The sequence below is a fragment of the Sinocyclocheilus rhinocerous genome, unplaced genomic scaffold, assembly GCF_001515625.1.
Source record: "Sinocyclocheilus rhinocerous isolate Xijiao unplaced genomic scaffold, SAMN03320098_v1.1 scaffold919, whole genome shotgun sequence".
Taxonomy (NCBI): domain Eukaryota; kingdom Metazoa; phylum Chordata; class Actinopteri; order Cypriniformes; family Cyprinidae; genus Sinocyclocheilus; species Sinocyclocheilus rhinocerous.
In genome coordinates this window covers 643,891-657,295 of record NW_015637585.1, presented here as the reverse complement: position 1 = coordinate 657,295, position 13,405 = coordinate 643,891, and the positions used below count along the sequence as shown (strand labels likewise).

Here is a 13,405-nt window from a genome sequence, read left to right as displayed (position 1 = left end):
GCATAGACACTGCATCTAAACACATTATGGACTTTTTGTCCATGTACTGTATATCATTTGTGTTTATTGTGTGTATATTGTATACTGTGTTTCATAAGTTATTGTAGCTTAATGTTAAATGATAGAGATTTTTAGGTTTAACTTAGCGGGGTTTTTTTTTTAAACCATCTGCCACTTTCAGTTATGGGACAAACTTCTGGTCACTGTGACCCAGCTTACACATCAATTACATAAAGGCTGTTTTTTAAAGTGATAGTTCAACCGAAAAAGAAAGTTCTGTCATTACTCCCCCTAATGTCTTTTTTCTTCCATGGAACACAAATGGGAATGTCATTATCAGAATTTCCAAGCTTGTCTTTTCATACAATGAAGGTCTGTTTCTCACAGAAAGCTATCGTATGGCTTCAGAAGACTTGGAAAATAGTACACAAGTCATATAGACTTCCTTTATGATGCATTTGTGGTGCTTTTTTTGTTCTTTCTGGAGCTTGACAGCCCCTGTTCCCCAGTCACTTACTGAATGGAAAAGAGCAGAATGATCATTCTTTTGTGTTCCACAGAAGAAAGTCGTACAGGTTTGGAATGACATGAGGGTGAGCAAATGATGACAGGTTTTCTTTTTAGGGTAAATTATCCCTTTAAAGCAGTGTTTCTCAACCCTGGTCCTGGGTGCCCCCCAGCACTGCACATTTTGTGTGTCTCCCTAATCAAACACACCTGATTCAACTCATTAGCTCATTAAAAGAAACTCCAGGACCTGAAATGTGTGTCAGATAAGGGAGACATACAAAATGTGCAGTGTTGGGGGGAGCTCAGGACCAGGGTTGAGAAGCACTGCTTTAAAGGTTAAATTTTTTATGCTAATACTTTCTCAGATGAATATGTTGAGACAACTTTTAACATTTTAGAATGAGGCTTGTGGGTTAGTACAGCCATACTTTTCTATCTGCAGAATTGTGCTGCCCATGTTGTACTAGTAAACATGACAGTTTAAACTTCTGGTAGGTCACCCTGAGCAGGTAAGTCAGATTTTCATAAACTCACTATAGTGGCCCAGAGAGAGACAGAATGGGGTGGCGAAATATCACTTTAAAGGTGAAGTGCATACTTCACCTTTAAAGTGATATTTCGCCGCCCCATTCTGTCATCATTTACTCACCCTCCTGTCGTTTCAAACCTGTGTGACTTTCATTCTTCTGTTGAACACGGATTGCTCTGACTGCAATGACAGTGCCTGCAATTGGAGCTTTCAAGCTTCAAAAACGACACAAAAGCCCCGAAGAAGCATCAAAAAGTATTTGTTTGCTATATTCCAAGTCTTCTGAGGCTGTATGATACTAATTTTACACTATGTGATGAAAATGCTGAAATTAAAGTAGTTTATTGACATCTTACCCTTCAAGAGGCTGTTAACTGTTGTATCGAGGAAATTAATTACAACTGATTGAAACAGGTTTTAAAGGGGTCACTTGATGTTGCTAAAAAGAACATTATTTTGTGTATTTGGTGTAATGAAATGTGTTTATTCTGTTTAAGGTAAAAAAAACACATTATTTTCCACATAATGTACATTATTGTTTCTCCTCTATGCCCCGCCTTTCTGAAACGCGTCGATTTTTACAAAGCTCATCGGTCTGAAAAGCGAGGTGTGCTCTGATTGGCCAGCTATCCAGTGCGTTGTGATTGGCCGAATACCTCTAGTTTATGATACATTTTTGTCATAGATTATAAATATACATAGGCCTATATTTTTTCATATTTATTGGACATAATTACGGATTATAATGACTTATACTGTCTTTTTACGTGTTGCATTGCATGGCGCCGCATAAACATAAAACCGTCTGCATTTGTGTTCGGAGAAACGGGATCAGCTCCAGGCATGATGAAGCGGATATTGTCCTCTTTTGGAAGGCCAAACAAAGTATTTTCGCTTTCGCAACGAAACACACAGCGTCGCCATGACATAGCGGCGGCAGTGGCAGCAACAATAAAGTTACACCTTCATTCTTTGCATAAACATTTGGGCGGCGTTATGCAAATCTTCCCACACAGTGACGTAGACATGTGGGGGCGTGTTTGAACGAGGCGTTTTAGGAGGGCGTGGACCAGTCTTAACTTTTATAAAGAATATCTCTTTGGGTTTGAAACTTTAGTCTTTGCAACATTAGGGATCTTATCTATTCACAAACAACTTTGTAACACTCCAAAGGGAAAGCTTGAAATTGCATCATATGACCCCCTTTAACAGATTTTTGCTCATTTACCCCAATTGCACCTGCTCGTAAACATCTCAACTTGTGTTTTATCAGCTTGTTTAAGTGCGCATTTCTGACTATGTGAGAGGGAAGCTTCCTGCAGCTAAAGGAGAAGTGATGCAGACAAAATGCCGCATAACTGCATGAGAGGAGTATATAAGTCTGTGCAAGTTTCCTGCTGACATTTTGCAGTATTCTGGGGGCTTTATTTAACATCATAATTCACATATAAATGAAATACTCAGATATATGAATGATTACATTTTGACGTTAATAACAATGAATAATGATTTCCATCTGTTGATCACACAAAATCACCATATGGCTTTAGAAGACTTATATAAAAAAATAGCTCATAAATCATGCTATATTCTGCTGTATTATAGTACTTTTATTCTAAATTTGACGTTTGGCAGCCCCAGTCCCATCCACTTTCATTATACTGAATAGAGTGATCAGCATATTCTTCAAAAACGAATCTCTTTTGATCTACAGAAGTGAAATACAGGTTTGGAACTACATGATGGTGAGTAAATAATGGCAAAATTATTCTGTTAAGGAAAGGTTCACTATCTCCAGGAGTCATATTCACCTTGAGTGAACTATTAGTAAGCCCTTCACCTTCATTTCTGCTTTATAACCAACTCTCTACATGTATTATAAACAGAGTCATTCTGTGTTGTTCAGCCCAAGGCAGTTTGAAGCCTAAAACAAGATTTGTTAGCTCGACTTGTCTTTGTTTGGCACTGTTGCAATGCTTGTGTTTGCAATTTAACATTCTTCTGAGATGTAGTGTTATGTTTTGAATATGTTTTTCGCTGCCTGATTCAGTAATTGCGCTCTCAACTCTCTAAGTCATTTTGGTAAGAAAGGCTTTGGCCATGAACTTGAATGTTTGTTATAGTGTGCAGAGACTCTGTGAATGTTAAAGGAACACTCCACTATTTTCGAAAATAGGCTCATTTTCCAACTCCCCTAGAGTTAAACAGTTGAGTTTTACCGTTTTCGAATCCATTCAGCCGATCTCCGGGTCTGGTGGTAGCACTTTTAGCTTAGCTTAGCATAGATCATTGAATCTGATTAGACCGTTAGCATCTCGCTCAAAAATGACCAAAGAGTTTCTATATTTTTATAGAATTTTCTAGGCGGTCTAATCAGATTCAATGATCTATGCTAAGCTAAGCTAAAAGTGCTACCACCAGACCCGGAGATCGGCTAAAAAACGAAAACGGTAAAACTCAACTGTTTAACTCTAGGGGAGTTGGAAAATGAGGCTATTTTCAAAAATAGTGGAGTGTTCCTTTAAGCTGTCAGAGTAAACAGAGTTTGTACTCTAGTTTCTATGGCCGGTGTAGCAGATGGACTGTTCAGTGTGAAGCAGGTCTGTTTGGCTGCAAAGCTGCTTTTCATTTATCTTCAGAAGAGATGTTTCTTATATAGGCACTGGCAGTTTTTTGTATTCTCTTTTATATTGTCCAGATCAGGGTTTTCCAAATATTTTTTTTGTCAACCGAACCCCTTTGACCTAAAATATTTACTTTATTTATTATTTATACTCTCTGAGATTAAGTTTATATTTCAATAATTGAAATTGAAATTGTTCACGGTTCTATGATGTTGGTTAATGGTCACATAATATACAGGTAAACAAATAACACTTAATTTTTTTAGTTTTATTTAGATTTTTTTTCTTTTTATTAATTATTAATTAAATTTAATATTTTATGTTTTAATAATTGATAAATCGATGTAAAAATCCCAGTTTGGGTAACCTTGTTTCAGACTAAAGGTTCTCGGACATTCAAGTCTGCATTCAAACATCTTAAGGGTGGGAACATTTTTTATAAATGCTAGGGATTTTTTTTTACTGTTCTTTCCAATGGACCACTGGGAATTTTCCAACAATAAATTTTTTGTGTTGTATATGTAAATGGGTTCTCTGGGTGTGCATTTGTAATATTTAACCTCATAATGTTTATTAAGTGAACAGCTAGATGCATACCTTTAATGCTTAATATATGTGTATGTTTATTGGGGGGTTGTCATGGGAAGTTACTCTTTCCACAACTGCAGCTGTCCAAAAGCCTGTCAAGATGCTATTTTTATTCTCTCTCTCTCTCTCTCTCTCTCTCTCTCTCCCTCTCACACACACACTCACTCACACACACATATACAGCTTACTGCCTCAAATATATAAGCCATTTCTCTTTTATTATTATAATTATTCATGGTCATTTTATTTAGTTGATGTAATCATAAATATTGTTGTTTTATAGAGGGAATGTTATGCTCTTTCTCTGAAGAATTCTGTTCTCTCCTAATTTCCATGCTTTTGCATTCATCTAGAGCTGCAGGCTATCTTAGAGCAGAGTGTGTGTGTTTGTGTAATGACGTGACATACATACAATTTTATTATGCTGTTTATGATGGTGTTGGTATTAGATTGGTTGGTTAAGCGCTCACCTGCTAGTCTTACATCTCTACACGGGAAACCTGCGGAACATCAGCCAGATACTGAAGTTCAGAGCGGTCATATTCTGTCTGACAGAAATATCATGCTTTTACATGAATTAAAGGATTCCGAAAAGGGATGGATTTGGGCTTCACTTAGATTTTAAATAATTAAAATAATAATAAATGTTTTTATCACAATGATATGATTGCAGATAATCTACTCGGGTCGTCATGCATAATTTCATGTTGTATTACTGATCTTTACTGTGATTAAATTTGTGTGATTAAATCATCTTTTCCAGTTACACTCAATTTAATCATTTTGTTACACAACCCAGACATGTGTACTTTTATTCTCTGTCGTTGTTCTGTTATCATTACTAGAGTGATATAAGTCTAAACTACAAACCAGCAAAAGGAAGTAATCTGCACAATCAACCATCAATAATCAGCTTCAGTTTCAGGTCAGATTACTCTCACACCTTCAGTGAAGGTCTAAACAATGTAGGCTGTGTTTCAGAGAATCATAAATCATAAACTATTATACTGGTGTTATCATGCCTTCTTGTCATGATCATTGCTGCAGGCCAGTAAGCTGAGCTCTCTGATGGAACAGCAGGTCAGCAAGTTTGACTGTGTGTCTATACCAGATTTTACAAGCTTGTCTGAAGTCCTTTTGCTGGGTAGAACCCCCTCTAGCTTCCCAAACAGCCTAGATGTTGTATATAACCTGGATTAAGCAAGATGCTGGGAGCATTCCTTGGGGCAAAATGAAAATTCATGTCAAGTGTGATGTTTGTGCATGAAGTTTGTGCTTTGGCTCTCCTAGCGGTGTTGATGGGAGTTCAAGAGAGGAGTGATATGGATTTGTGAATGAATAGTTCTTTTTGAATCTAGAGTGTAAGAAGAGATGTCAAAATGTTACACATTGAGCTCAGATTTACCAAAATATCAAAGTCTGAAATCAAAAGTTCCACAAAACGATTGTGAAATAATATTACATTTATTTGAAATAACTGTTTTTCATTTTAATATTTTCAAATGTAGTTTATTTCCTGTGTCGGCAAAGCTGAATTTTCAGCATCATTACTCCAGTCTTCAGTGTCACATGATCCTTTAGGAATCATTCTAATATGCTAATTTGTTGCTCAAGAAATATTTATTATTATTATTATTAATGTTGAAAAAAGTTGTGGAAACCATGATGTACACTGCTGTTTGGGATCTGTAAGATTTTTAATGTTTTTTTTAAAAGAAGTTTCTTATGCTCATCAAGGCTGTATCTTCAAAAATACAGAAAAAAACTTGCAATTTAAAATAACAGTTTTCCATTTTAATATACTTTAAAATATAATTTATTTCTGTGAAGCAAAGCTGAATTTTCAGCATCAATACTCCAGTCTTCAGTGTCACATGATCCTTCAGAAATAATTCTAATATGCTGATTTATAATCAATGTTGGAAACAGTTGTGCTGCTTAATATTTTTTTGAGTCATGTGATACTTTTCAGGATTCTTTAATAAATAAAAAGTAAAAGAACAGTGTTTATTCAAAATAGCATTTTTTTTGTTACAATATCCACTGCTATTCAAAGGTTTGGGGTCAGTACATTTTTTTTCTTTATTTTTTATTATTAAATTAATAATTTTATTCAGCAAGGATGTGTTAAATGATAAAAAGTGATAGTAAATACTTATATTGTTAGAAAAGATTTCAATTTTGAATAAATGCTGTTCTTTTTAACTTTTTATTCATCAAAGAATCAAAGAAAAAATTATCACAGGTTGCAAACAAATATTAAACAGCACAACAGTTTCAACACTGATAATAAATCAGCATATTAGAATGATTTCTGAAGGATCATGTGACACTGAAGACTGGAGTAATGATGCTGAAAATTCAGCACTGCGTCACAGAAATAAATAATATTTTACTGTATATTAAAATAGGAAACCAATATTAGAAATTGCAATTACAGCTTTTTTTTTTACTGCATTACTGCTTTTTCTGTAGTTTTGGTCAAATAAATACAGCCTTGATGAGCATAAGAGATTCCATAAAAAACATTAAAAATCTTACTGAGCCCAAACTTATGAACGGCAGTGTATATATTTTTAGAAAGTTCAAAAAACACCAATTATTTACCTTTTGAAACATTATGGGGCAATATATCGCACAACAAGTAGTTATCGTGACAGGCCTACATTATAAATGTCTTTACTGTCACTTTTGATCAACTTAATGCATCATTGCCGAGTAAGTTAATTTCTTTAAAAAATCAATGACTCCAAACTTTGGTCAGCCATTTTCTCTTTATGTCTTTTAAGGAGTTTTAGACAAATCTTTATTGGCCAGTTTTATTGATTCAGTGTCATTTAAAAGCTCTTCTTGCATTCCGCTTTATTGCTCTAGCTTTGACCTGTAGTGCATTTCAAAAACCCCTTTTTCCACAACAGTAAAGAGAACTGTACTGCTGGCTTCTTTGAGCTCTATTTAACAAGGTGTTTTCTCTCATAGATCTGGCTGAATTCACACAGCGTTCTCTGTGAACCCAAGCATGTAAATCCCACAGGGTCGATGGTTTCTGAGAAACCTTGCATCAACAATCCTCCCACGCTCATTTGCTCAGATCACATGCCATAACGTGCCAATTCTAATGATCCGATAGTCCGAAAGCCACTAAAGCATTGCGATGATATCTGCTTGCTTTCTAAATGGGGTTCACAGCCACATGTTTGGCTGTTTATTTTGACAAGCAGCCATATCTAATAAAGTGGCCATTGAGCTTGTGTTTGGTGTGTGTGTGTGTGTGCGTAAGCTCTCATGGACATGCATATGTTATCTTGGGTTTGATTTGATTATGTGCGTGTGTGTTTGCTCAGGTTTCGGGATATGCATATGTTATGTTGTCTTTGAATGTTCACGTATGTTATGTAAAGCTCAGTGCAGATTGACCTAGTAATCCAGTTTATGGCATGACGTTTTCTGGTTTTCCCCTCCAGGTCTGTGCATGTGTGTACAATCAAATCTTCTTTTTATGTTGAATTCAGAAATGTATTTAAAGTTTTTTTCTTCCTCTGTTGTTGTTCATAATGGAGAGGGAGTCTCATGAGAAAAAGGCCTCCATGTCTTCATTTCCTGCGGGTCTCTGAGGGGGCCACCACACCTATGTTGCCATGGATATCATTTGTGATATTATTTTGGGATGCAGGCATGCTGCTTGTTTAGACTTGTGTTTGTTTACTAGAATCCGTCAGCCCCACTAGCTCAACGCTAAATCATGTAGGAAAAGATTTGGGAATGATTTAAAATATTAATCTAGCAACATCCTATAAGTGATATTATTTTGGGATGCAGGCATGCTGCTTGTTTAGACTTGTTTGTTTACTAGAATCCGTCAGCCCCACTAGCTCAACGCTAAATCATTTAGGAAAAGATTTGGGAATGATTTAAAATATTAATCTAGCAACATCCTATAAATAATTCTGTTTTCCGCTGTGTATTCTGTGTGAGTGTGTGTATGCGTTTCTGTGTGTTTGAAAAAATCTTTTTTTGTGACAGTTATTTTCTGAGATTACATAATGCAGTGCTATTAAGATTTTGATCAGATTGCTCTCTGACTTTTCATGTACACTTGGTCACCTAAATATGTCTCTTAAAGTTGCATAATCTGGGGAAAAATGTAATTGCAATGTGTTTATTTTTAATTATTTAAAAAAGCTTCAGGTTTGTTGTCCTTGTTTGTTTAATAATTGTTGTTGTTGTTGTTGTTGATGAAAGTATAAAAAATAAATATTACTAATAGTACTAATAATATTGCTTGTAATATTACACCGTAAATTGAAAATCAAGTATTTAATAAAAATATAAGAATAATAATATTAATAATAATAACAATAATAATTATTTTATTTTACAGTTCATCTGTAAAATTGCTAAATTAATATTTATGGCTGTTTTAATTTTTTTATTTTTTCAGATGTTAGCCTAAACCATCAAGCCGTGGTTTATAATCGCACTAAGCTATATTGTGATTTCAGTTTTATTTTGATGCAAAAATGAATTAATTCACTTCTGTGAATTCTGATGCTAATTAGTGCAGAGCAGTGAAATTTTCTTTTAAACACCCTCTTAACTCATGCGTTAGTTGCTCTATCCATGTGTCTCATCCATAATTGCTCCTCATGTGTCAATTGCGGGGCTTCCAAACATCTTTACAGCATCAGTGACATAGTTCTGTTTGGTAGGAGTAAAGTTTACATACATGACATAAAAGTCTTGTCTTTTATATGTTCAAAAATCATCTACTGAAGTGTTTTGAGTGACTGGATGACTATCCAACTTGAATGCGTCTCGGAGGGCATTTACTGGCCACTGCTTCTAGATCCATGTAGAACTGCAGTGTCTGATGAAAAGTGACAATGGGAGTTTAGTTTGTTTTTTGTTTTTTTTAGGTGATATCACCCAGAAGGGCTATGAGAAGAAAAGATCCAAACTTTTACAAGCTTACCTACCTCACACACCAGGTAACACACACACACCCTATTTTACCAAGCAGCATACTGTTTTTATTGTGTTAAGATTACATTTGTCCCACTGTATTTGCCACAGGGGTAGAGCGCCGCATCCCTGTCACACCATCTTCATCGTCTTCCTCATCCTCCCGCTACCAACGCCGACGGTCCACTGGCACAAGGGATGAACGTTACCGCTCAGGTGAGATAAAGGGCACAGATTTACTCACACACACACACGTTGTGTTTCCATGTTTTATGGGGACATTCCATAGGCGTAATGCTTTTTATACTGTACAAACTGTATTTTCTATCGCCCTAAACCTACCCCTCACAGGAAACGTTCTGAATTTTTTTTATTTTCAAAAAACTTAATTTTGTATGATTTATAAGCTTGTTTCCTCATGGGGACCTACAAATGTCCCCACAAGGTCAAAATGTACTGGTATTACTATCCATTTAGTCCCCATAACGTTATAAATACCAGGTACACACACAATCTGATATCCAGGAGACCTAGCCTAATTCAAGCTCTCTGTAGTTTATGCCATAATTCCAGCAAACAGATCAGCAGCACCAGCTCATATTGAGAAAGTGATGTTATTTTTTGAAGTTTTCACTTTTTGTTTATTTCTAAATTTGATTATGGAAACCGCTGTTGTCGAGTTCTTGTTTTTTATGTTTATAGCATATGATATACAGTAGTTATTTCCGAATATCATCAATATTTTGAAATATAAAGATTTTATGCAACAGTTCAATGAACAAGATGTCAGCATTGTCTGTTCTTGCTCTGTTTCACCAGACAAATCCACAACAGAACACAAGAGTGTTTCGTTATTGAGTGAATCAACATTTTTAAACGAAATGGTGAAATTAATTATCAAATTACTCATTCATAAATGCAGTCACTTGTTTCATTCCTGAATGAACCAGTTATTTGAACTATTCACTACCTATGTGTTTTTCAGGGCTGATACCGATTATTACAGATCAAGTGGACCGATAACTGATATATATGTCTGGTGCAAAAATGAAAATTAATTTCAAAATTATTAAGAATAACAAGAGCTCTGACAAAAACTGTCTTTAAAGGCTTTTTAATTATTTTATCGGCAAATCGGTTTTGAAAATTACTGATATGATAACCATAAAAATGCCTACCCCTAATTTAAACAAATCGGTTGAATGAATGGCCCACTGACTTGCCACCACATACTGGTGTTTTTATTTTTATTTTCCTCATTTCATATTTCTGTATTCAAAATGTAATATTTAAAACATCATAACACTATTTATGTAATTTACATCTGTATATACAGTTTTAATTCATTAATTTAATTTAATTAATTTTGAAAATATTTATTTACTGATGAAATGTAAGAATTCAACATAAAAGATTACACATACATTTAATAAGGTTAGAAACAATGCCCTTATAAAGGTAAAAATTCCCCTAGAAGTCAGTTTAAGGGAACAAATATAGCTCCTTGATGGAAAAATTAAGTTATGTCTCTGAAGTACATGTATATTTATTACATAAACTTATTACATAAAATGTATTACTAAAAATGCTACTGTCTTTCAAGATTTTTTTTGCATCTGTTGTAGTAAATACATTAAAGAAGGTTGTTCTGTATCTTCAGAACATGTGATTGGGCTTAGATGTAGCAAACCACTGAATAAACACTCTTCCTAAATAAACCTCTGAACAGGCTAGAAAAAGAGCAACTCTACTGAACTTTATTCTACACACACACATGCATAAACATAAGATTTTGCACTCTTTATGCATGTATAAAAACTCTGTCTCTTTCTTTCAGATGTTCACTCAGAAGCTGTTCAGGCTGCACTGGAGCAACACAGTGAGAGAAAGATGGCTGTGCTGTTGCCATCCAAGCGGCAGTCGCTCATCGGTCAAACCTCCATGGACACGTACACACCTCCAGGTGTGTGTGTGTATATGTGCATATGTTTGTGTGTAAGAGCGAGTGAGTAAGTGTGTGTGTGAGTGTGTGACTGTTCTCTCTGTCTCTGCAGACTCGTCCTCCGGCTCTGATGCTGAGGGGTCTCTGGGGAGGGCGGGAGGTGTCAGCATGGACTCCTGGATCAGCAGAGCTCTCCATGGCTCACCTTCAACATCATCGTCATCATCGTCACACAGCAACAGCTCTGCTAATGCAGCCCGACTCGCAGAGACTAACATGCACTCATACAGCAGTAAGAACTCGTGCAAATATTCACAAGGCAGTGAATAAACACAGATACTGAGAATCACTCATGTTATAAATTAGTCTTTAGGTCACAGTCAATCAACTCAGATTTTGCTTTAAATATTACTGTAAGCGTAGGATAAACAAGCCTCTCACGTTTAATTCACTTCATATGAAATAAGTCTTTTGGGCCTTTTTTAAACCTCCCTTATCAAGATCATCTAATTTTAGCAAATCACTTTCTCATACTTAACCAACCTCAGGCAATCAAATCCTTGCACTCACTTTGTCAGTTGTGTTTGCCTAAACAATTTCAGCCAATCAGCTCCTCGTGTCCAGCTCACTTCAGCCTTTCATTTCTATTTTCCCAACCAATTTCAGCCAGTCAGCTTCTCACGCCTGACTCGCTTCATATGAAACTTTGCTTCAGCCAATTGGCTTCTCATGCTCAACTAAATTTAGCCAATCAGATCTTTGTGCTCAACTCAGTTCAGCCAATCAGTTATTTTTTGCCCAACCAATTTCAGCCAATTAGCTTATAATGTTCAACTTATTCCAGCAAATGAACTGGAATATTCCATATTCCATGCTTAACTCAAACCAGCCAATCGGCAAAGTAAAAAGAGTTATATACTAAGGAATTTACTGCTAATATGACTGCTATAGTTTAGCTTTCTGATTTCTCTCTTTCAATTTCTCCCCTCAGTTGGTCCGATGTCTCATCTGTCTCTGAAAAGGTGGGGCTTAAGAGAAATGGGCGTTTCTGCTGAGAATGGAATAGTTGGCAGGCACTCCAGTAACTACCAGTCAGATCGCCCTTGGTCGTCTCTGGATTCTGAGGGTCAGTATTTCATGGTTTTTTGGGCTAAAGACTTGTCTGACGTTAAAAGGGATAGTTCACCCCAAAATCATCATTTACTCACTCTCAAGTTGTTCCAAAACTGTTTGACTTTCTTTCTGGTGTGGAACACTTTTTTTGGTTTGTCCATGCAATAGAAGTCAATAGGCTCCAGTGTTGTTTGGTTTCCAGCGTTCTTCAGAATATCTTCATTTGTGTTCCACAGGAGAAAGAAAGATATACAGGTTTGGAATTACATGAGGTTTGAGTAAATGATGTCAGAATTTTAGTTTCTGTTTGAACTGTCCCTTTAAGATGAAAGCACTCAAATTTGCATCTCATTCCTAATAACTGATAATGAATCGTCACGTTTATTGGGGTAAATGTTACTATACTGATGAGTTAATCTGTTTGTTTGTGTACTGCAGACAGTCTGTCGGCCCCACCTGACATCACCAGCTACATGCCAGACCCCGCCCCCATCTCTGTTCGACGCCCACAGGTCGCCATGATAGCCAGGCCCCTGCCCAAATATGGCAATGCTGAGCTGATGGAGACAGGAGATGGTGAGTGTGTGTGCAGAGGTTTTTGTTTTTAAATGTGTGTTTATTCTAAAATGATCAAGTTTGCCATCTATTATGTTTGGAAGCTATTCAGTGTCTATGGAATTCGATTAATTTAAAGGGGTCATATGACGTTGCTAAAAAAGAACATTATTTTGTGTATTTGGTGTAATGAAATGTGTTTATGTGGTTTAAGGTTCAAAAAACACATTATTTTCCACATACTGTACATTATTGTTTCTCCTCTATGCCCTGCCTTTCTGAAACGGGTCGATTTTTACAAAGATCATCGTTCTGAAAGCCGCGGTGTGCTCTGATTGGCCAGCTATCCAGTGCGTTGTGATTGACCGAATACCTCAAGGGTGTGACGGAAATGTTACGCCCCTTACCATACTGTGATGCCGTGTCCCGGTGCGACGAGACAAAAAACCAATAAAACCCATTACAAACGAGGCATTTGTTGCATCCAGTGGGGACATAATTACGGATAATAATGACTTATACTGTCTTTTTATGCGTAAACATAACACCATGTCTGCATTTGTAATCTGAGAAACGACAAAC

The 13,405-nt window shown here is 36.1% G+C and overlaps 1 protein-coding gene across 4 annotated transcripts in view; it reads left to right on the top strand.

The window, feature by feature from the left end:
* LOC107749093 (disco-interacting protein 2 homolog C-like) overlaps positions 1 to 13,405 on the top strand; it is a 38,073-nt gene that overhangs the window by 3,228 nt on the left and 21,440 nt on the right. For all 4 annotated transcript variants that reach the window (XM_016564145.1, XM_016564143.1, XM_016564142.1 and 1 more), the window contains exons 2-7: positions 9,168 to 9,239; positions 9,325 to 9,429; positions 11,051 to 11,176; positions 11,268 to 11,447; positions 12,147 to 12,281; positions 12,707 to 12,844. In XM_016564145.1, coding sequence (XP_016419631.1) covers positions 9,168 to 9,239; positions 9,325 to 9,429; positions 11,051 to 11,176; positions 11,268 to 11,447; positions 12,147 to 12,281; positions 12,707 to 12,844 — 756 coding nt within the window. The remainder of the gene's footprint in view (positions 1 to 9,167; positions 9,240 to 9,324; positions 9,430 to 11,050; positions 11,177 to 11,267; positions 11,448 to 12,146; positions 12,282 to 12,706; positions 12,845 to 13,405) is intronic.